Source organism: Microtus ochrogaster, chromosome 19 (genome assembly GCF_000317375.1).
Source record: "Microtus ochrogaster isolate Prairie Vole_2 chromosome 19, MicOch1.0, whole genome shotgun sequence".
In the NCBI taxonomy this organism is placed as follows: Eukaryota; Metazoa; Chordata; class Mammalia; order Rodentia; family Cricetidae; genus Microtus; species Microtus ochrogaster.
Genome location: NC_022021.1, coordinates 24,035,882 through 24,061,501, shown reverse-complemented (window position 1 = coordinate 24,061,501; position 25,620 = coordinate 24,035,882). Strand labels below are relative to the sequence as shown.

Genomic DNA, 25,620 nt, shown 5'->3' with positions numbered 1-25,620 from the left:
GTAAACCAGTTCTGGCAGAGACAGATGGTGAGTTCTATTTGAGACAGTGGCAATAATGCTGTTTCTTATGTAACCCTTTTCCTCCACATAGTCATCTCTGGGGGCTTATTTGCGTCAACAGGTATAAAGGGCATCTTGACTTCCGCAGCTCTCTGAGAAGCAGAGCCACCATAACGTGAGAAATTCAAGGATGCTAAGTAGAAAGCCGAAGGAGGTGCTAATAGAACAAATTATTTTTTTACACTTCCCTCCCACACACTGAGATCTCTAGCTAACACAAAGACACCAAAGCCTGGGCGGGTGTCTGCTTAGTAATCCCTTGGTCCCACTGCTTGTTCAGCCAGGAGACTGACTGGAAGGCTTTTTGGTATTTCTGATTTATCTCAGTAACTCCTTTATTATCCTAAAGTTAGCCTGCACAGTTCCTTACATACAATAATACTGTTTTCAAATACTTTCACAAAGCAGGCTCTTACTTATGTCTCAGACTGAGTCTGGAAATATGAATCCCATTCTGCTAATGAGAAGACCATATCATGTGACCATGGTTCACATCTAATACACAGTAGTTTTATAATCTGAACCACATGTGGATTAATTTTTAAATCTGACCATCTAAAATCAGAAGACATGAACTCATAGCTTTCCAATCAAATTTGAAGTTAATGCGAAATTTATTCTAAGTAAGTTTTGTTCAAAGAGCTTTGATCAAGATGTCTTTATATTCTTGTGTGACAGTGGCAGATAGATGTCAATCTGAAGGCCAGAGTGAATGTTGTTTGAGTTATAATTTCTAAATATGTCAGACCGTGCACAATGGACCTGATGATTAATGGGCTGGGATGATTCATAGTGACTTAGAAACATTTCCTTTTTTATAGACACATTTCGTTTAGGAATCTCAGAAGAGAAAATATTCATAGTGGGAGTACTTCATTCTCAGAAAAGACAGCTCACTGCCAGAATTACAGACAAGTTGCATATAGAGGCGAGTGAACTAAAATATCAGCAGATGGCAAACATCCGGTTGCTGGTGCTTGAGAGGAGGAAGTGGAGAATGGAATCTTGGGGTTCTTGGTCACAGCAGACGCAGACTCTGGTACTGTCGCTCCTCCTGTGCTCCTCATGTCTCTGCCTTTCTTCTTTCAGACAAGCGCAGACCTGCATGATGAGTGCACAGAGACCCACACAGGCACCTCAGCCTCTGCACCTCTGGCTGCTGGCATCTTCGCGCTGGCCTTGGAAGCAAAGTAAGGCTCCCAATTCTGGTCAGTTTTTGCTTTCTGAATATATGGTTATAGGAGAAATTTTGGACAACTGCAAAAAGAGGAACAACAACAACAACAAAATCCAGATAAATCGTGGCCCTTTGAAATTTTCATTTTTGACATCTCAGTATAGATTTAAATATATATATATATATTTCTTATTTTAAATTATTTTCTAATATTTAAAAATTTATAATATATTAGAGATATTGACTCACATTTAAGTCAGTGTTCCTTGGCTTTCTAAATTTATGTTTTCTCCTAGTCCTCCTCTTGGACAACAAGCCTGTCTTATCAGGCAGAATTCTTTTTAAATCATTTCCTAGGAGTGATGCTGAGATCAAGAATGCTTTCTTCAGATTATTAAGCCTTCATGCTGGAGCTCATGTAACTAGATAAGACATGGTAATTAACAACAGGACTTTACCTTTTCATACTACTACAGACTATAAATACAAATTTTGGTAAAACCATCCAATCATGTTTCTATAAATACTGGCATTTCTGATATGGTCCTTAAGGCGAGCACACAGAATTGGGAATTCTGAGCCAAAGAAAAGGTGTGCTTCAATGATTTTGAATCATATTGACAAGTTGTTGCCTTAAAAGACCATATCATGCTATTGTCTCACCGGGAGTAGATATTTGAAACTGCCAATTTCTAAAATACGACCAGTGTTCACCTTTAAAGTGCTTGCTGTGCAGAGGAAATGGTGTCCTGTTTAATACTTGAGTCATTATTGATGAAGTTCAGAAATTTGACCAGTTGCCCTGTGTTACAGCCTCTTTATAGGCCTGGCTTTGTTTTATGACCTGGGCTCCAAAGGTCCATTACTATTTTATCAGTTCGGCATTTACCTTCTGTTTACTCATAGGTAATGTAGTGTAATGAAGCTAATAAGTAATCAGCTATGTGTGCTGGTCTATTTCTCTAGAGTTTCTTTCTTTAAAACATCTCATAAACCAAAATTAGACTCAAATTATTTGTATTTATTGTATCTCCTTTACTGCGCCTAACTTCTAAGTCCCTCAGGTCTTTATTTTAGTATATGATGTTAAAAAAAATGAATTTAGCAACATCTTTGCTTAGTAAGAGCTGTTCAACATTCTGACACTTAAACCAGAGGGGAAATGCAGAGCATATTTACCCCATACATGCTTCCACAGCTTTTTTTCTCCTTGTTCCTGCCTTCTGATGCTTGGTGACAAGAGGTTAACCGAGCTGGAAGAGGTGTAACCGCCTCCCACATATTTGCAGACTAGACTCACAGGAACAGACATGCTGCCTTCCAAAGCACCCGGAGGAGTTCTGAGCAGCTGAGTCTTTGTTCAAAGGAGTCTGGTGAAGCTCTGGTTCCCCTGGGGCTCCCTGAAGAGATGAAGGTGGAATTTCTGGGTATCAGCAATGAGACCGGGCATGACCCCTGTCCAGGCTCCTATCTAGTGTCTATTGGGAAGAACTGGAGAGATGTTTAAGTTGGGCTTTTTCCCTTCTCTATTCACTGTCTATCAGATGCATACAAATACAGTACACCAGTCCAAGCCCATTTTGGTTTACAGTGTTTTTATAACATAAAAACCTTACAGTGTTAATTTTTATGTAAGAACTAGAAGTTTACTTTTTATTTATATGAATGCATGTGTGCGCACTACATGCCTGCAATGCCTCTGCATCTTAGAAGAGAGCATCATATCCCCTGGAACTGAAGTTACAGATAATTGGAGTTGCCTACAACCTGTTCTGTGCTGGGAATCAACTCAGGTCCTTTGCAAGAACAGCAAATGCTCAAAACCCATGGAGACATCTCTCCAGCCCCAGAACTGAGATTTTAAAATTTCTGAACCTTCATACCTACATGGGAGGTAAACTGTCTAAAAATTATCTAGCATAATTAATCTTATTTACCACTAGTGAGCTTTGCCTAAAGGAGGGGCGTCATTGCCGTGAAATCCATGCCTAGTTACTAAGTAGTCTGCCAATTTTTTGCTCCCTAAATGAAGAATTATTTGAGAAAATATATAGAGAATTTTATGGGCACTGGCTTGTGGGTTCTGGAAGATCAACATCATTTTCATGATTAAAACATTAGTAGTTTGTGATCATCCAGGGGCAGAACATACAATGTTACTTTCCCTAATTTTGATTCTAGTTATTGATACAATGGACATATCTGTCTAAGCACTTGTATCTATCCTGCTAAAGTATATAACAATTGTTGAGATGTCTGTTCTCAATTGCATGAGCCCTATTCAATGGCCTATTCAAGACTATATATATATATATATATATATATATAATCTGAATGCTAGAATTTCTACATAGAAGCCTAAGCTATGTCCATAGTCACTCTAGACTGAATCATTCAAACACTCATCACCACCTAAGAAACAGCCAGAGAGAATGAATGACTTTTGATTAAACTTATCAAGAATGGCATCCAGTGCTTATTACGTTCTTATTGTGGGCCAGACAATGTGCTAAACTTTTACATACAATGTTATTTCTAATCCTTATGTTTATAATATAGAAACTAGCAGTCACATTTTATAAATGAAGAAATTGAGACTTAGAGGGGTTGAAATATGTGATTAATATCTCACAAAAAGATGTAAACTCAGGCCTGTCTGTCCTGAAATGGTACTACGCTATGCTGTTCCCGACAGCTCTGACAGGGAAAAGAGTGTTGAATGGAATCCAATCATCTCACCAAACAAAGGAGGCTGATGTGAAGAACATGCCGTTTCCATAAAAGGCTGCAGTCTCAGACATGTTACTGTACTTATGAGGAAGAGCTAGGAGACTGGAGAAGAAAGGGAAGGAGAAAGAATCATTTCAGGCTGAAATAATCTATAAAGCAAGACTTTCCTTCCCTAGGCAGTAACCCTTGAGTACAGAATCCCTCAGGGCAAGTTATTTCCATGCTCTTTCCCAATTGCTAAGGACCCAGATTCTAAAGAGTACATTCTAGAAGCTCTGTGTTCATCCAAGGCATTTTGGGGTACTTTAATCAAACTTTGGGAATTAATACTCTACTCTTAAGAATTGTATTCTACGACTTCATCCAGCTGTGATTATGGGGTTGTTCAGTAGGGTACCAAATAAGCAAATTCAGGAGAAAGAAATTCTCTGCATAAATATTTGTGGTACCATGATTAGTATGTATTAAGCATATCTAAGAAAGCTTGCAGATAGATAATCTTCTTAGTCTTCAAAGGCAAATCAGAACACTTTTAGTAGGAAAGAAAAATTTTCAAGAGAATCATTGGATCCTACCACACCTTTGCAGATAGTCAATAAAAAGATGAACCTCTGACTTTATTAAAGTTGAGAGAAACAGAAATAAACCATCAATATTGCTTAAAGCCTTCAGGGGACAAACCCCCAGAACATTTATGGAATTCTCTTTGAAAGTTCAAGTTAGAAACTCTTCAGTATTTTAATTCAGATAGGGCATTGGTTAACTGATACATTATTGGCTTTGGGGGAAATGATAGCAAATTGAGCCAGATTTCCATGATTCTGCAGCCTCATGGTAAGATAGAACCATTGAGAAATATGCATTATTTATTAAATAATGCTTTATTTGACAAGAGGGAAACAATGAAGTTTATAAAAGCAATGAAAAGCTTAAAGTCTTGAAATAGTTCAATGACTAACAGCAATAAGCTTCTAAATTAAATCAGTATTAAACATAGCCTACTTCTTATTCATCAACATTGCTTACATATACTCTTTTTTATTATTTTTTGATTATAATTATATGATTTTATCCTTTCCTTTTCTCCTCCCAAATTCTTCTATATAATCTCATTACTCTTTAAAATTCATGACCTCTTGTTTTATTAGTTCTTGTCACATATGTATATACATATGTGTTCCTAAATAGAACCTGTTCAGTCTGTTTAATGTAACTTGTGTGCATGTTTTCAAGGTAAGCAATGTGCTCTTTCTTGGAAGACAATTTTTCCCACTCTCAGTATTCATCAGGTACCTGTAGTTCTTTGTGTAGTTCTTTGTGTAGGATTGAGGCCTCATAGACTTTCTTTGGTCCACTTTAACATGTCTGTTATTGTTGTCTTTGTTCAGTTCATGTTTGGGTAGACTTGTTGGTGAGACTTTTGTGTGCAGCTTAGATATTTTGTTATATTCTCCTGGTAGACGTATGTGCACATGTATGTGCTACAGAAGACACATATATGGAGGTCAGAGGATACCTTACAAGAGTCAGTTCTCTCTCCTTCCACCAAGCAGCTGTTGGGGGTAGCAGTCAGATCAACAGGCTTGATGTGAGGTTCCCCTACTTGTTTGCCAATCCCATTTACTCTTGTGCCTGGCATTCTTCTGTGTGTTTTCTGAACATCATGGAATGAGGTAATAAGTTTTCAGTCCTTGTGGCTAAATCCTAGCTAAAGCAACTGAAAATAAGACACGAAACAGATGAGTGGACCAGTATGTATTAATATGGAGAAAAGAGAAACATCAGAGCATGGTATGACCTCCAGGAGCATGTTGGGAAGAGCTGGTCATCTCATCAGAGTAGTAAAGGAAGGTCTCAACCTATTGTAAAACTTTGAGTCTCCAATGTTAACATATTGTTGACAAAGTAATTTTACTAAAACATCAAATGTCACCATTTTCTTAATCAAAAGTCCAGAATAATTTCCACTGTCTAAATGATAAAATTGAAGCTGACTCTATGACATTCAGCATCTTCAGGTTTCTGACTCAGCTCACCTCATTGTCTCTTCTCTGCTATAGCATACAGATTGTAATCTGGCCCCAGCTGTTCTCCCACATCATGCTACTTCTGCTCCTGTTGCCATGGACTCCCTTTCAGAAGCTCTACTAACCCTTCAAAGTTCACCTCACATACATCTTCCCAGAAAAGATCTTCTCCAGGCTTTCATAGTACATTAAGTTATAAATGCAGCATTCAGCATAGAAAGTTACATAAAAGGCTTTTTAACTGCAGTGCACATTTTTGAAGAACCAGAACCACCTCCTTGAATATTCTAATAAAATTTAGCATAGTACCTTTCAAGACTAATCTCACGAAGCCAAGAGTTTCTTGATAACCTTCTTTTATTTTCATCCCTCATTATCTGCCAAGGATCAGATTTAGGATCATGTTCTACAAGGCTCAAGTCTCTTATATGAAATGATATAGTAACTGTAAACAATGTATGCACACCTCATATATTTTAAGTAATTTTCAAATTACTTACAATACGTAAGACAATGTAAAGCCTATGTTGCATGGCACTGTTTAAAGAATGGTAACAAGGAAAAGTATATACACAGCAGTACAAATGAAAATTTTTTCTTTTGAAATATTTTTGATCTGTGTTTGGTTGAATCATAAGTATGTGGAACCCAGGAATATAGAGCTCTGACTACATTTAAAAAAAAGAAGAAGGCAAGATACTGCATGGCACATTATAGCTCTCAATGACACTTAGATGAAGAGGTGTTGGAAAGGTGGGAAAGACGGATGAGAGATGTGGGTTTCTTGTTTGTTTGTTTACTTTGGTCCATTTTAAATTAATATGTTTTTAAATTTTCTTTTGAGAGGATGCTACAGCAGTGAGAAAGAGATATGCAGGGACTGGGAAATGAGCAGAATTAGGATACACGATGTGAAATTACCAAAGAATCAATAAAAATTAAATAAAAAACAAAAGAAATTGCTTTAGATAAATACAAACAACTAGAGTCCAGAACAAAATTTCTCATGTCAACAGTGCTTGAGGTTGAATTTTACTGACAGTAAGAGTTTAACTTGAATACTCTAGGTAAGAATTTTTAGTATTATATTGAGTTCTAAATAAAAGAACGTAGCATTAAACAACAGAATATATATTTATAAACGGTATTTAATAATCCCTAGAAGAAAATGCTTATTCTTAGCACTTGAGTTTATAATAATAATAGTTTATTTTATCCCTAAAAGATACTTTGGGTCACTTTCTCTCTAGCCCAAATCTCACCTGGAGAGATATGCAGCATTTGGTTGTCTGGACCTCTGAGTATGACCCATTGGCCAATAACCCAGGTTGGAAAAAGAATGGTGCAGGCTTGATGGTGAACAGTCGGTTTGGATTTGGTTTGCTAAATGCCAAAGCTTTGGTGGATCTGGCTGATCCTAGGACCTGGAGAAGTGTGCCTGAGAAGAAAGAATGTGTTGTAAAAGACGATGCCTTTGAGCCTAGGTAAGGATCTGCAGGAATTTTAAACAATGTCATGCTCCCAGCACGTTTTGGGTAAGGTGTTGTCACTGCAGTTTTTCTCATACACTTGGTCATATGAAATAGCTGAGGATGGAGTTCACAGAACAGTGTTCACTTTGTCTGTGTCCCTCTGGGGAGTCATGGAGAAACCAAAGATCTGCTAGTCATGCTAACGTCTTTCCATTTTCTTCTTGCAGGCTACCTGCAATGTAAAGCTAAGCCTTAGAGGCATCTTTGTTTTGTATAACAGTAAGACAAAACATCCTCAAACCAATACCAGTCAACAATTAGTTTTAAGATTCTTTCTCGGGGGTTAGTATATAAAATGAAAAGTAAATTTTTTAAATAAGAAATATGAAAAAATATTCTTTCTCAAATAAAAATATTAAGTTTGTTTTGAAAATGCAATTTAGCATTGATGGAATCCAGTACTTGCCAACTAGTGTTACCTAAAGCTTATTTCAGAAGCCCTACTGCATTTCTTTATAGATTATCCTGGCTCATTGTGTGTGGTTATGGAAACAGAATCTGCTATAATTGTCATTATGTTTTCATCAAGGTGACCATAATGCTAATAAAAAATCCACTCACACAAATCCCCCAAGCTTGAAAGGCATAGAAACATGCCTTAGGAAGGCCTTATACATGAATCTAATTTTTATGAGGATCTGATTGCTATCATTGTTATGGACCACTTTTGTTGGACTGAAGACAAAACTGAACTTGATTGTACAGCAATAGCATCATATTTATATATTTGCATTCCTTACCATTTCTTATGCATTAAATTCTCCTACAGATAATTCTGAATTGACCTCTCATTCAGATAATTATATAATAATTATAAGATAATTCTCCTACAGATAATTCTGAACTGACCTCTCATTCAGATAATTATATAATAATTATAAGCCTTGCTGACTCTCTGGTCAAGACATGCATGCACCTGTGCACCTGTTTCAAAGAAGCAAAAGGATGGCAGGAAAGTTCCCCTTTCTTTAATGTTGCTTCTCTAATGTATGTAGAGCCCTGAAAGCTAATGGAGAAGTGATTGTTGAAATCCCAACAAGAGCTTGTGAAGGACAAGAAAATGTTATCAAGTCCCTGGAACATGTACAGTTTGAAGCAACAATAGAATATTCTCGTAGAGGAGACCTTCATGTCACACTCACTTCTGCTGCAGGTAAGCTTCAACAACCAATCAATGACTGTAGGACCAAGTCTCATTGTATCCATATACTATTCTTTAAAACATCCTCTTTCTGTTGGTGGTAGATTCTTTCTTCCTGCTCACTAACACTAGACCCTAGGTAAAGGGTTTGACCTGCTCCAGTATGCTAATTCATAAACTTTTCTGAAATCACTGTTTTCAAACTACATTCTTTGCCCTAGGTTAAAGACTGAGCATTTACATCTCTTAGGTGACAGTGATATATTTTCAATAATTATCAGCTTATAAATATGTCTGGATTATTGAAGTAATCAATTGAAAAGTTAAGAATTGTGACCCATAAAGTTGAATGAGAATAATGATTAAATCTTCACAGTGATACAAATAAAAATACGTAATAATATAGACTTTACCCTATTCCTGAGGGTGTCCTAGTTAAGATGATTTAAGAACTGTTGAGCCATAAACCACAAACCAACTAAAAGTTGTCTCAATATATTTAAGTATGTTGATGGATCGATGAGATAGGTAAAGGCACCTGCTGTTAAGCCTGATGATCTGAGTGCCATCCCCAGGACCCATGTGACAGGAGAGAACTGATTCCCACAAGTCATCTCTGAATTTCACAATGTACTTTGGCTCACACACGTGTATGCACAAGCCTTCAAGCACACACATATGTACACATACACAAACACATATACACAAATAAATAAAAATATATTATTAAAATTTCTTGCAAAATATTTTGATAATATTCAGCTGAATAATTTCATCTTCCATAGACAATAGACAAGCAAAGATGTGCTAATTGACTCTGTGATCTTTCTGGCATATGAAGTCTTGGAGCTTGCAGAAGTATACTTTCTAGATGCCTTGGAGTTTGCCTAAAATACTACTAAGATTCCTAGCTTCTCACACTGACAGACTATATATAGTTCAGTTAATCTTACCGTTATTCATCAGTTATTAAATGCTACAGTGAATCCTATGATCAGACTGTCAGGTCAGGATATTCACTAACATGTTTGTTGTATGAAAATAGGAACCAGCACCGTACTGTTGGCTGAAAGGGAGCGGGATACATCCCCCAATGGCTTTAAAAATTGGGACTTCATGTCTGTTCACACATGGGGAGAGAATCCTGTAGGCATCTGGACATTGAAAATTACAGACATGGTAAGCATGAGTAAGAAGACAAAGAAACAAAATTCATTTTCAAATACTTTGAAGTACTTTAAAATGTTGATGACATCCCTAGTTAGGTCCTAATAAACTTGACCATCCACTTCTTAGCAGAAGAAAGATTAAAGTATAGGGTTGCCCTGCCCCCTTAGTTATATAGACAATAATTTTAAGAGACTACTAAACTCAGTTGCTGTAAGGGAGGAAAAAAAATGTATGCAGCCAGCCATGTGACCTGTGGTCCCTAGTGGTGGTGTTGTTTTTTTTGTTTGTTTGTTTGTTTTTAAAATGCTGCAAGATCCCCATGGCAGTAGGAAGCAGAAATGTTGTAGGTCCCAAATGGTGGCGGTGGGCCATGTGGTGGCAGGCAGTGGGTCCTGGGAGCAGCCAGATCCAGGCAGAAATGGCTGCCGGTCCCAGAGCGGCGGCCCAAGAGGTGGTGGCGGGCCATGTGGCGGCAGACAGCAGGCCCTGGGAGCAGCCAGTCCCAGGCAGAGACAGCTGCTGGTCCCAGAGCAATGGTGGAGGGCCATGTGGCAGCAGGCAGTGGGCACCAGGCAGAGATGGCTGCTGGTCCCTGAGCAATGGCTGGTCCCAGGCAGGGAGACACATGGTGGGTGGGCAGAAGACAGAAACATGGATAGACACGACATGCAGGGTGAAGTTGAATGTTTTTTCAAGGGGCTATGGAGGAGGAAGGGTGAAGGTGGGGACAGAGAGAGAGGGAGAGAGAGACAGAGAGAGAGAGAAGGAGAAAGAGACAGAGAAGGGGGAAGCAGAGAAGTGGGGAGAGAGGCAGATGGAAAAGAGAGAATGTGCTCAGGCCGGAAGCTGAAGATCAGCCTGCCTCAGCAGATGGGGATGGGAATGGGTGTGGCTTGTCTCTTAAAGGGACCAAAACCATAACACCTAGAATCATCCATAATCACAGAGACACCTGGCTATGAAAGCACCTTTGGTAGGATATTTTGCTGGAGTCAAGGAGAGTATCCCTACAACTCATCCGCAGCTCTCACTGAGTAGCAGGTTCCTGTTTCAGGTTAAGCAATACATTTTATTTAATATCTTATTTCTACTTTTAGTAACAAAAATACACTACAGTTTTTTAAATTTTGACTTCTAAAGCTCAAATGATACTCAACAACATTGCAGGTTTAGAACCCTCCAGACTTAATTTTGAGAATAGAAACTCTCAGCTGGTAAAAACCTTTAAGACCAGAGAGATTTGGAATTCTGAAATACTTCTGGTTGCAAACATTTCAGATGAAATATTTGTGCTAATACTCTTTATGACTTGTTAAAGTACAATGCCACAAGGATCAAATGGCAGGGCTGTCTCAGACTTGAAGCCAAATAGCTGAATTCTTAGTTTCTGCGCCATTCCCTTGCTTTCGCTGAAGACTGTGATGTAAATTTATGGTGTTCCATCTTTGAAGTGTGAGAGAAAAGTGTAAGGACCAGCAGTGCAGATCTCATTGCCTAGATAATTTTTAAAAATAAATCACTTTAAAGTTCAAAAGATGAACCTGGATCCCCTGAAAGAGCAGTCAGTGCTCTTAATCACTGAGCCACCTTCCTAGCCCCTCCTGAATTCTTCAGCTCAGTTTCAGCTGTGGGAAACTAAGCTCAATGGCTTACTATGATGGGTCCACTTCATGTCACATCCATACAGTCTGATGCCACAGGTGTAGATGTTTGACTTACGAATGTTTCGGAAACAATCAGCTTCTCAAGAACAGGATCAATGTGACAAAAGAGATTCACCCGGGAACTCTGCTTTTTGAACGTGAGTGTGAGGCAATCAATCAGTCAAAATGCTGGACTTCCATAGCATTAGAGGAGTGGATCTAGCAGTTCCTTTCAAAGCAGATCTTTGAATGTGAAATGCACAACCCCTTAAAATTAGATTTTAACTATGAGATTCTCTAGGCATTTTGAATAGGTTTGTTTTATAATTGAAACACAGACTAAAATATACATGTGCTTGTTGTTGCCAGTCTGGAAGAATGCAAAATGAAGGAAGGATTGTGAATTGGAAGTTGATTTTGCACGGGACCTCCTCTCAACCAGAGCACATGAAACAGCCCCGTGTGTATACGTCCTACAATACTGTCCAGAATGACAGGAGAGGAGTGGAGAAGATGGTGAATGTGGTAGAGGTCTGTATAGCTCTGCTCCTGCTGTGTGTACTCTGTTCTTGAACAGTAGTAAACAATGAGCGAGGCAAGATGCATCTAGTTTTTACAAAGGGAAGAATTCATGTATAAATAGAGAGAAAGGACTTGGGAGAGAAAAACTGTTGGTTCTGAACTGGATGAACCTTTGTTTTTTCTTATAGTCTTAAATCTGGAGTTCATTAATTAAAGCTGATGAACATAAAATTAAATTTCATAACATGAATTTTATTCATGTATGATGACATATTACAAATCACACTGGGTCTTACAAGGTTGTATATACCTATTATAATATATTATGCAGTATTTTATTTTAGGGCAATTATTCCATATTAGTTGGGCAGTGGTGGCACACACCTTTAATCCCAGCACTCAGGAGGCAGAGGCAAGTGAATCTCTGAGTTCAAGGCCTGCCTGGTCTCTGATCTACAGAGTGAGTTCCAGGATGGTCAAGGCTAAACAGAGAAACCCTGTCTCAAAAAAAAAAAACAAACAAAACATAACTTTATAAAAAATAATGTCAGTTTTATTTTATTTTATTTAAACTGTAATCTCTCTAATCTAGACAGAAAATATTTAAAGAAAGGAGATCAAGTTTAGACAGTCAAATCATGAAAGCTTCTCTTTACTAATTTCTCTTTAGAATTGGCACTTAGCTGACATGCCTTGTCATCATTAAGAAGAGTTATGAAATTACAGCTTCTCTCAGAAAAAAAAAATCATAGTGTAGCCAATGTGATCCTAGTTCCAGGAGCTACTGGCTCTGCCTTTTTTAGAAGCCATGAAGAGAGGCCATCTGTTTCCCCACATCCCCAGCATCTGATATAGTGCCTCGCTGGAATGATCTACCCTAAGTGGGAGATCTCTCTACTGGATGTTTTAGAAGGTTTTGAGGCATGACACTTACAGGACGAACTTATAAACTAACTTTGAAAAATCCTCAAATAGGCTTCTGGCTTTGTTTGTATTCTACTAAGCATAGTCCAGGTACAGTTTCTCCACAACAATTGAGGAGAGTTCACACTGTGGGTGTTTCTGAAAGAATGTGGGGGCAATATTATAGAGGCCACATATTTTTTGGTTCCTTTCCAAGTATTAACAAGACTTTTTCTTGTTGAAGTATTGAAATATGATCAGCCCTTATGGTGGGTTCTAAATTCCTATAGTCCACCAAGTAGAGATCAAAAATATTTGAGGCAACTGCCTCTGTACTGAACAAGTACAGACTTACTTACCTCTATCTATTCTTTTAAATAATGCAATATAACAAGTATTTACACTTTATTAAGTATTACAAATGCCCTAAAGATGATACTGTATACTAGAAGATGTATATAGGTTATATAGCAATCCCTTCAATTCTATGCAAAGGACTTGAATATCTGTTGATTTTTGTATCATGGAAAGACCTAAATGACACTGTATTTCCATAATGGTTGACAAAGAGCCATTTCTCAGATCTCCCAGCTTCTGCTCATGACCCTTCTCTGGGTCTCCAAGTCAAATAATTTATGAGAAGAGCATAGGTCCTCTAGTCAGCTGCATTTGACCACAGCAAGCAACTGATGTCATACAAATGAGTTGTTAAATACTTACTGTCATTTCCCCAAATGGATTAGATTGTAGCAGTCTTTATGGTGAAGGAATATAGCACATTGAATACATACTTGCATAGTCTCAGTCTCCAATGCCACCAGACATAGAAGCATTCTGATTTCTACTTAATAGCTAAAATTTCGGGAGACTGAAATGTTGCCAAAGTTGAGCCAGTAAGTGGGAAAATAAGGGGTGAGATACAAAACCTTTTAACTCCAAACCTTGTGCTCTCTCTGCTCTGCAAATTGCTTCTCAAGGGACCTGTAGTGTGCTTGAGTTAAGTCTGCATCTAGCTTTTCTGGCTGTAAATAATGAATTTCCCCCTTTGTTGATGATATTTTGTATTTCAGGAGCGGCCTACACAAAAGAGCCTGAATGACAATCTCCCGGTGCCTCAAAGCTCCAGCAGCAGCAGTGTGGAGGGCAGAAGAGATGAGCTAGCACAAGGGACTCCTTCAGAGGCCATACTACGGCTCCTACAAAGTGCTTTCAGCAAAATCCCACCTTCAAAGCAATCACCAAAGACGTCTCCAGGTGCAAAGCTCAGCATCCCCTATGCGAATTTCTATGAAGCACTAGAAAAGCTAAACAAACCCTCCCGGCTTGAAGACTCTGAGGACAATCTGTATAGTGACTATGTTGATGTTTTCTATAATACCAAACCCTATAAGCACAGAGATGATAGGCTGCTTCAAGCTCTTGTAGACATTCTGAATGAGGAAAATTCTTAAGTGTGTGGCCCCAAGTTGGAAATATTCATGAATCCTCCTTCCCCGTAGATGGTCCTGGGTCTGGAGCTGTGTCACTGATTCCTATGCTTATAATGTCCTTTGTGGTTCTTTTACCTTTTCTCCTCAAACTGTACCTTGGGGTGAGTTCCAAAAGGAAAATCAACTTCATGAATGGGTCTCAGTATTTAAGAATGTCTTCCCTATCTGTATGAATCAAGCAACCATCTTTGTAAAGTCACTGTTGACACACAACTCTTTACCAAATGGAATGGGTCCTTGAGCCTCCCCATTTCATCTCACAAGAATAGGAAAAGACTAGGAGATTAATTTTAACTTGGAAAAGTTATCTACAAAAATTGGAGGCTACAACTTATCTTGTTTCCTATTTTTGCAATGGAGTTCTTTGAATTTTTATCTTGAGGAAGCATTTATAAAGCATCTAGTGAGAGTTCACAGCTCACTAAGGACCCTAGGCCTCTCTGTATCATGTGTTGCTCATGCCGAGGCTGCTGATCTGACCATCTTAGAGAGGGTAGAATAAAATACATTATTTACATATGGAAGCAGATCTTAAATTTTATATTAACTAACTAGAATAGTTAAAGAATATTCCTCTTGATTGGCATGCAATGCAGAGATCTCTGTGGATCCAGAAATGGCTGTGACTCATACTGTATATAGTCTGGCCTTTTATTTTCCCTTCTGCCTTGTATATTTCCTTTCTGAGACACAAGCTCAAAACTCAAAGAACTCATCCATGCCATTTTCTCAGAACAAAATTAAACTTGAGGTTGGGAAATTCCTAGTCATAGTTTTGTTTAATAACAAGTAACTACTCAATATATAGAGAGCCAATGTATTAACAGGGAATATGTTGATTAAAGAGGAGAAGCAATGGGAGTGTTTTCACAAATCATGTTCCTAGGACAGGTTCTTCTGACTTTCTGCAAATGAGTGTTCATTTCTGGATACCACAGGGTGTTCTCCAATCTCCGAGGACAATATTCAAATTCTTACCAATTTTCTTCCATGTTTTAAATCAGAAAACAGGTAGGCAGCACTTAAATCTTATTTGTCCTGTAAGTTATATATAATGTATTGAAAATGTGAAAATGTGTTCACGGTTTGAGATTTCACATAAAATCTGATTTTCAGACCCATCTTCCATCATGGCAATAGCTGGCTCGAGATAGCACCTTCCTTGTAAGATTCGAAGTTTAGGCTTCCCTGGCCAACTTTCTTACAATGGCTACTTTATTTTACTACTTTGTATCCCATGGGAATTTATCCCTTTTTAATTAAAGTGTGTTAGTTATAGAAAATAAGGTTTCATTTTGACATTCTCCTGCAAGTATTTCATGTACTTGGTCAATGTCTATCCCCATTAACCTCTTTTCTGCCTGTCCCCGCTTACTTTCCTTCTATCCACAAGTATTCTTGCTTCCAACTCCTTGTCTTTTCATTTCATCTGGATTCGATATATGAGAGAAAATGTGATATTTGTCTTTCTATGAATGTGATTTTTTCCCACATTAAATGGATCTGTATAAAGTGTAAATGCATTAAGAAAAAAGATTACCCATGATTACTTCCAGGCAGGCTCTGCCATTAATAATTGAGTTTGCTATGACCTAGTTAGTTTGGTGCATTTATAAGGAAAAGAGTACTTGGAATCCTAAAATACCTCTGAAGTTTTAATATGAGCACTTAATCTTATCTTACCTGGATGTTCATTTGTACTTCTCTTTGACTGGAGACCCCCACTTCCTTATCATAATATGTCAATATAGACTCTAGTTAAGTGTATGCCTCCATTCTACAATTGAATTTATGTTTGCAAATTTTCTACAAAATCTGAGCATTCTACAGCCACTCCTAGCATTGATCCAGTTCAGAAAGACAACTCATTAGCTTTGGTTTGCGTGTGGTTAGTATGACAATGTTCACCTCCTTGTTTCATCATTTGAATTTGTACATAGCAAGGCTCTCTCCAGAGCCATGCCCATGATGCCTAGAAGGTTTGAAGTAGCCCTCTGTTCATGAAGGTTTTACATTGTTTTTTCTATAAAGTTTAAATGAATTTTCCACTGTTGTAGCATGTTAAAGCTATACATGCCTTATGAGTTATTACATTAAATTTCAACTAATAAATGGCCTGGAGGATAATATTGGTAATTGATAATTAGTGATTTAAAATAATGAAAGAGTTGGAGGTTGACCCCATTCTTCCCTAATTCTTATACTAAATATATGGAGATTTTCTTCAGCCCTCTCTAATAATATATTTTCCCTGTAAAAACTTTAATCAACTCATGGGCTATAGCCAAAGGTTCACTCTGGATAAGCTTTAATAGTAGACAATATTGAATGTTTCCAACCTGCAGTATATATTGTCTAGACATAAAATATTTTTGTCAGTCTTTCTTAGTGCCTATGTAGATTTTGTGAAAATGTTAAAAATAATAATTATATAATATTTCCCTTGGAATTTTAAGCTATATTTTCTTTACAGGTATTTATAATATACCAATTCTTTTATCACACAGAATTTTAAAAAGCATAATAAATTATATTGAAGAATCAAAAGCTTTCATGATATTAAGAATGTTTCATCCAATAAAATATTTTTGAAAGGCATGCCCCTTGTGAATGGAAAAGTATATCTATAGATAGATAGATGATAGATAGATAGATAGATAGATAGATAGATAGATAGATAGATAGATAGATGATAGATAGATAAATGTGTGTGTATGTATAAAAGTATATATGTGTGTGTGCATATGTATGTGATGTGATAATAAAAGTAATGTTCATCTAATATCCTAAAACAATGTACAACTGAGTCTAACATGGTCTTAGAATTCTTAATGGATTTCCTGCATTACACACTTGATGTACTAATCAGAATATGTAAATACAGTTATAAATAAGAAGAATAAATGGTTCTTCACTAAGTCAAAAAGGAAAGGCTCATATTTGCAACAAAAAAATAGGTTCTCTCTTTTTCCCAATGTTTTTTCCAAATGGACTTTTTAGAAAAATGGGAGGTTTGCAATAAAATGTTGATTAACTCATTTTTAGGAAGCGAGACCTTCTTAGAGACAGATTAAGTGCCTACTTGAACAGCACATGTCATTTTCCTACTCAACCCAGGCTTTCACTGTGTGACTGAGCCTTAACTGAGGTGTTGAGGAGGAGAAAAGGCAGGCAAAACTGAAGGGACTCACAGCCTTGCAAAAATCATTTGTGACATTTTGGTTTATAGGCCAAAGTAATGCAGCCAAACTTTGGCCACGTCTTCCAAGATGTCCCGTAATCAAGCCTCCAGTCTCAATCCTCAGGACAGTATTTCCTCATGCACAAGCTACCATCCCCCTGAAAATTCCACAGCTCAGAAACAGACCCTTCTGTCCCTGAAGATGGGTTTCCCTGACAACCAACTTTCTTTTCCTAAGAGACCAATCATTTAAGCAAAAATAATATTTCAAGTATTCCAGAGGGATTGTTCTAAAAGCGCTTTGTTTTTATAGTTCAGACATTTCGTAAGCATTACTCTTGACCAATGCATCAATAAGGAAGTGACTATAGGCATTTCATGTGCATTGTTGTCATGCAATTGTCCAGATAGATAGAGATCACTTTTATGGTTTCTCTACCATATGTACAACTTCCAGACACTTGTTCTAAAATGCTGCAAAACACTTTGTTTGCCCTCACATGTCCAGCTGGGTTTCTCTATTGAACCTGAAGAGGCAACATACATAATTCAAAAAAAGTCCTTGAGTTGTGCTGAGGGATATTTGTACACTGTGTGAAGATGTGTCACTAAGTTTGGTTTAATAAAAGTTGACTGGTCAATAACTAGGCAAAAGAGATTAGGCAGAACTTCCAGGCAGAGAGAGAGGAACTCAGGGGATAAAGCTAGGCCCACAAAATTAGCCAGTGAGACACAGAGGGAGTAGGGCATGCAGAATGTATTGGATGAGAGGTAAAGAGCTATGTGGCAGAATGTAGATAAATAGAAACAGATTAATTATGAGTTCAAGGCCAGCCTGGTCTAGAAGAGCTAGTTCCAGGACAGGAACCAAAAAAGCTACAGAGAAAGAAAATATAGGAGCTAGTGGGACAAACATAAGCTAAAGTCAAGCTTTCATAATTTATACCAAGTCTCTGTGCCATTACTTGGGAGTTGTCAGTTCAAAAAAAGTCCAACATAAAAGATTTACTACATTTGGTACCCAACATAGGGCATGACCACACTAATGGAGAAATCACAGCAGTCAGTGCCTGGGACTCTCCATGAGTACTCACAACAGTTAGCTGCCACTCATGGGGAGTTTAGAAAGAAGGCTCAGCAGCTTCTGAGAGTTGGGGGAGGTAAACACAGCCCCTAGCTGGTACCGCAGGCAGAAGGGCAGAGTCAGACATCAATGACATATGTTAGCAGAACAAGCCTAAGTTAAGACCAAGTTTCATCATTAATAATAAGTCTCTGTGACATTATTTAAAGACTGGCAATCCAAAGAGAGTCCACCAAGAAAGACATGATACAGGGCTGTCTTTTATTAACTGAATTTGTACTTTATAATTACCTCTCAGCCCCATCAGTGTCCCCTCCTCCCTCTAAATTCTTGCCATGCATAACATTTTGTTTTATTTCATGATTCACTGAGTTTAACCACGGCTCTCTTTGTGGCCATTTGTTTGAAATTATCCATTGGAACTAGGTAAAGGTAATGACTTCCCCTCTAGAATTTTTCAGTAGCCAATATTTCATCAGGGATGAATAGGACCTCATGATCCAATAACAGATTTCTTGCAGGGCCAGTTTTGTGCAGTCCTAGCAATGGCAACAGCAGCTGATATAAGTTCAAGATCCCAATGGCTGTATTGCATATAGAAAATGATATTTCTCAGTTTTTCTCCCTACTTTTCAGCTCTCACATTGTTTCTGTCCTGAAACATTTTGAAGCATAGATTGGGAGGTGCAAATGTCTCACTTGTGACTGAGAACTCAACTGTCACTTATTCTCAGCCCCTAGAATGAGTATTCACTACAGTTTATTGCAAAAGGGGACTTCTCATTATGGGTATAAATATAGGTAGTTAGAGGATAGTTTGACATTATGTAATTTAACTAAATCAAAGTAGTAATTTTATATTTAAAAAACTTTTAATTTTTGAGTTTTTAAAAATATTTTTAATTTCTCTCAGATAAGCCTCTACCTCCTAGTACCCCAAATTTGTATCCTTATTATTTTTAATTTAATAATTCATTGGCTTCAATTTGCATTGTCCATATACTTCTGAGTGTAGGAACATCCACTGGAGTAAGATGGACCTAGGAGTTCACCCTAAAAGAAAATTGACTCTCCATCCCCCTGGTACCACAGCTCCTTGGTTAGGGAAGGGCTCATGAACTCTTTCTTGTTCCATTCTAGAATGCTGGCTGACTTGATTTTGTTGAGGCCCTGAGAATGAATTTATGGAGGCTACATGCCTATGATGCCCAGATGATCCTGTTTCACTCCAGTCCTCCCCAACCTTTGGCTCTTACAGTCTTTAGTCTCTCTTCCATGATGGTCCCTGAATCTTGGGGAAAGGTGTGATATAGGTATTTCGTTTATGGCCAATCATTCCACAGCACTTACTCTGTGCACTTCTGCACTTTAACCCATGGTGAGTTTTTGTGTTAAGCACCATCCACTATGCAAAGACACTTCTCTGATGAGGAATAAGAGTTGCACTGGGTAAAGAAACATGAATTTAAAGAGAGATCTATACTTTTATGCCTATTTAGCAAAACAATAGTACTAGGTTTCCTTTAAGGCTGTGATTTGATGAATGTACTGGTCTTGTCATGTCCAGACGATGTTGTCTCATTCTAGTCTTCCAAATATCGAGCTCTTTCGAACTCTTCTTCCATAATGACTATGAATCTTGGGGGCAAAGTGTGATATAATTGTTTCATTCATGGCTTTCCAACCTAGTGTTCTTGGCTATATTTTTAGTACACATATACACATAATTTTTTCTACTGTGATGCAGGCCTTAATCCAATTATAAAATGGTTGATTATAATCATAACATTTGTACCAACTGTTGCACGCAAAGGGATATCTTGTAATCTTAAGTGATGATTTAATTTTATGAAGTTATACAAATAATATATGAACACATTATTATGACATAAAATTTTAAATACAGAAGTATGTTCAATAAAAATTGATAGCTCATTAGACTAATACACCCTTGATCACAGTTCAAGTTCTAGATTATATATCCAGTTATATCTAGCAACTTAAGTAAAATTTCTCTATAATAAGTATTACAATAAAATTGAAGTGTACAAAATCCTTCATAAAATTAAATGAGGCATATAAATATGGTCCTTACTCTTCAGAAGCGTATTATCCATCAATTTAGATGCCCATCAACTGATGACTGGATAGTAAAAAGTTGTGCATATAGCTGAAATGAAAATTGAAATCTTGAAATTTTCAAGTGGGTGGGGGTAGAACTAGAAAAATATTATACTGATTGAGGTACTCAGGCATCTAAGACAAATGTCTCATGTTCTTTCTCATATGAGAGCAGTATCCTCAAATCTTTTGTTTTGTGTATTTAAAACTAACATGGAATAGATATGGATGGTAGAAAACCAGAAATAAGTATTGACAGAATGATGAATTTGACGTGACAGGACATAGTAGAATATAAAAGAAATGAAAGTAGAGACCAGAAATATGGGGCAGAGTTCAAACAGGTAATGGTGTAAAAGAACTATGCAACTGAAGTCTTAAACAAAGTACTGGGATTTAAAATATAGCTCAGCAGTTAAGAGTGTTTACTGTTGTAGCAGAAGACCAGAATTTGACCTTATATCTGCATTGTGCAGCTCACAAATCTCCAAGGAATCTGACACCCCTTATGGCCTCACAGAGTTCCTACACACACATGTGTGAACACACACACAAATAACATAAAAACCAATCTTTAGAAAAACAAAATGTGCATGAAGAAACTATTTGTGGAGTGTGTTCTTGCAAACCAAGTAAAATTTATAATAATAATGTATAGTAGAACAGATCTGATGTGAAAAATATGGGAGAATTCTGGGAGCTAAAAGTTTAAGGAGGGGACAGAGGACAGGGAAGAGGGGATGTATGAAGAAGACTTATGAAATGCCACCAGTTTGTAAGCTAATTGAAAGTATAAAATTTTAAAAAGGAGTTAAATAGATTTACTCCACATTAGTGAACCGTGCTACTCCAAGAGGACGTGGATTATTGACAGAAAATATAGGACCAAGCATGGATCATCTCCCTTTGAGTTATTTCTCAAAGAGGACTCTTGAGATATCCAAAACAATATAGGATATTGAAGCTGCTTTTAGCTTCCCACCATAGATGGTAAGAGCTTAATTCTCAAGATATTACATATTTCGGTTGACTGTCACAGAGAAATTAATGTTGAACTGACCAGGAAACTTTCCCTGTTGGTTCCTTTTCAGTGTTAAGGGGTGTTATGCAAGCTACTGGGGAAGAAAACACATTAATGTGCTATAGAATATTATTTTAAGATGTGTTATGTTTGTTTATACTGTGAAACATGTTTTCAATGATACAAAAATGTGTTGCATTCTTTTGTGTTGAGATTGTATAACTCTGTGATGCTGTGTTGCTTGCCTGTCTAAAACACTGGTCTAATAAAGAATTGAACAGCAAGGCAGAAGCAAGGATAGATGTGATTGGCTGGCAGAGATAATAAACTGAAGAAGAAAAAGAGAGAACAGAGCAAGGAGCAAGAAAGAGGATGAGAGGAAAACTCCAGGGGCCAACCACTCAATCATACAGTCAGTCCCAGAATAAGAGTGATAGCAAGATATACAGACATATGAGGAAGGAAAAAGCCCAGAGGCAAAAGGTAGGTGGGATAATTTAAGAAGACAGGTTAATTTAAGAAAAAGAAAAGCTGGCTAGAAATGAGTCAGCTTAAGGCCAGGTATTTATAAGTAAGGATAAACTCTGTGTATGATTTATAAGGGAGCTGGGTGGTTGGCTCTCAAAAGTGCCAAAGAAGCAAAGATAAAAACAGTGAAAAACAACCAACTACATCAGTGGTCTTATCCAGTGCTGGACTCTGCCAGACAAGATGCAGCAAGACTATTTATAAGGTAACCAACTACTACATACTACAAATATGATCAAATCCCATAGCTAAGAAAGTCACAGACCCCAAGAGAGTAATTTTTATTTTGTTTTTATTTATGATCATGTTGATAAACTGCCTTCTAAATGTTTATGTTTACAAGCATAGATTTATACTGATACTAACCTCAATCAAAGAAGTGGTGTGGGAGGTCCTTCTGTCTATGTGTTGCTTTTATTGGTTAATGAATAAAGCAACTGCCTCAGTCTGTTGATAGGGCAGAGCTTAGGTAGGGAGGGCAAACTAAATGGCATGCGGGGAGAAAGAAGGCAGAGTCAGAGAGATGACATGGATTTACTGCCAGAGTCAAACATGCCAAAACTTTACCCTGAAGCCACAGCCACATGCGATATACAGATTAATAGAAATGGGTTAAATAAATGTGTAAGAGTTATCCAATAAGAAGCTAGAGCTAAGGGGCCAAGCAGTGTTTTAATTAATATAGTTTCTGTGTGGTCATTTTGGTTCTGGGTGGCCAGAATGAACAAGTGGCCCTTCCCCCAACAAAGAAGTGTCTAGTTGTGGTTAATGCAGCAGTATATTAACTGTTTAAAGTGTTGAAAAGGAATTGGCTATGAGTGTTCAGTCACAGATGGAGCATCTATAGCAACTCCTTTCTCTAAGGCTCAAAGGAGATCACGGAAGAGGGGGTAGCAAGAATAAGATAGAAGATAAGGAAGGGTGTTCTGAAGTGCTATCCTCTGAACATGTCATATCTGTTGAACATATGCACTATTGGTAGGTTTTCTATGCCCCCATTGATGATCTCACACCCATGCTCATTTGGGCAGCAATAACTGGATGCAGAATTAAAATCAATATCAGTCAAAGTTTAAAATGTTTTATATTTTTATCACACAAATAAATAGGTTTCATTGTGGCATTTTCATACATATTTGTGTTTGCCAATTCTCTAGTGAACTGATAACTCCTTTCTCCAAATCCAACAAAAGATAAAGTGTCAGAATCAACGGAAAAATAGAAATATTGTAAAATATCTCTAGCTAATATGATATTGTCTTGGATATTATTGTCCAACTATGACCCCAAGCCTATCCTGGCAACTGTTTAATCAGAAACAATGTAGACTGTGCTCCAGCAACAGTTCCCATGACCAAGGAAAGCCAGAGGCAGCTAGTAAAGAGAAAGAACGTAATGAAGGAATGATAATAATCTGTTTAATTTTGTATTATGCTTAATTACTTTTGTGGAAGAGTCACAGTGCCATTTTCAAATATAAAGAAATTATAAATCATTGGCAACTAGGGAGGTCAAGGGGTTCTTAAGTACAAGCACAGTGCAGTCCATTGTCTAATTGAATTCTCACAAATATTTTAAGATAAATATGAAACAAATGGTATCATTCCTAGTTTTACACTATAAAATTGAGGTATGGGGAGGTGTTCTGATTCATTCAAGGTCACATAGATAGTTTGGGAGTAGACTTGAGATTGTAATGTGGCAGTAGCTCTATTCCCAGGATGTACCTCATAGTAGCAATACAAGCAGGTCATGTATATTTAAAAGATATTTATATGCTTAGTCAAGTCAGAATAGGGTAATGATAATGGAAGTCACAAATAATCCCATACCAGTTCAGAATTATGAATAATAAAAGGGTTATTTATTTAAGGGGAAAACTTACAGATCACTGTCCTAGATAACAGTTCCCTGTGTACATAGGAACAGAGTCTTGCAGCTGGAAACGGGGGCCAGAAGTAAGAGAGTGGGTGCATGTTTAGAGCTGCTTTTACAGTATAAAAGACCATGCCCAAGTAGGCTGGTATCCTAAAGGCTATTGATTGAAGGAACAGAATGTGCTCCCACAACAACTGCCCCTTTTGTTTGAATAAGAGAGCTCCAAACAAAACTATATACACTAGGAACAAATATAAAGTATAATTAGAATTACAACCAGCATAAACAATATTAAGCAAGGAACATATGCTGGATGTTTTAATAAACATTCTATCCTATGGTGTGTAAGTCTTGTATAGGAAAAGGCTTGGCTAGTTAATAAGAGTACAGTAACTATGACTATCTAATTTTCAACCCCATTGAAGGCCTAAAAAGGGAGATAATATTACTTGGGCAGGCAGGAAGTACAATCAAGCAGCTTCCAAAGTGAGCAATATATGATGGAGACAATTAGATACCTAAGCAATTATCCAAGTTCTCATTTTGCAATGTAGAAGCAACCAACTTTGGCTAAGGCCTAGCATAACTGACAGACCATTTTCAGAGGCAGGAAATTTTTCAAAACCATCTCATTCTGTCTTGGCAAGATTTGACAATCCAGCTTATCCATTTCTGGATACCATGTACCTTGTCAGTGGTTGAAGCATGGGCAGTTCCTTGACCAAAGGCCAATTTTGCCATGAAGAAAACAAACTCTGGGTGGAGTGTCTTCAGGGCTCAGCATTCTCTCAGGAATAGATTGCTGCTATTCAGGAGCAATCATGTCTCATGTCAACAGAACCCAAAGTTATTTAAATGCCATATTCTACAGATTTTTGATGTGGTTGAAGATTACCTGTCTGGACAGAATATAATCTCTATATACCTAAAGAACCTAATTTATCTGACTGTATGTACAACAAACATGAACAAATATTGACCTATAATATTTAATATCTATATAGCTTAAAGTCTAAAACTTTGTGTCAGAATATTAAGCATTTTGTAAACAAAGGTGCAACAAATAAGGAAAATGACCTCGAAATGTAAACAATATATAAGTATCTTGATCAGAATTAGGAGTATATCCTAAAGTTTGTGTCAATATACAAAATGTTCTAAACAGAGCTAAAAATGCATATATGCAATCTGACAGAATAACTTTGCATAGGTGTACAAATAATGTAAAGAAAAATAACGAATGTAATTTGAACTTGTGACAATATACAAAAACTATGCCAATGTAATGAAAATTATCCATAAGTAATACCTTCAAGTATTCACTCTGTTTACGCACTATTATTATCCTTTTTTTTGAACAAACATAGTTTTTACCCAAATCATCTATCTAATAAAAGTAATAATCAAGCCGG

General features: G+C 37.2%; 1 protein-coding gene across 1 annotated transcript in view; it reads left to right on the top strand.

Moving 5' to 3' along the window:
* Pcsk1 (proprotein convertase subtilisin/kexin type 1) overlaps nucleotides 1–17,081 on the top strand; it is a 40,634-nt gene extending 23,553 nt beyond the window's left edge. Inside the window, exons 9-14 of the mRNA XM_005356561.3 lie at nucleotides 1,150–1,250; nucleotides 7,245–7,478; nucleotides 8,522–8,679; nucleotides 9,713–9,846; nucleotides 11,850–12,011; nucleotides 13,976–17,081. Coding sequence (XP_005356618.1) covers nucleotides 1,150–1,250; nucleotides 7,245–7,478; nucleotides 8,522–8,679; nucleotides 9,713–9,846; nucleotides 11,850–12,011; nucleotides 13,976–14,356 — 1,170 coding nt within the window. The 3' untranslated portion in view covers nucleotides 14,357–17,081. The remainder of the gene's footprint in view (nucleotides 1–1,149; nucleotides 1,251–7,244; nucleotides 7,479–8,521; nucleotides 8,680–9,712; nucleotides 9,847–11,849; nucleotides 12,012–13,975) is intronic.
* The last annotated feature ends 8,539 nt before the right edge of the window (nucleotides 17,082–25,620 follow it).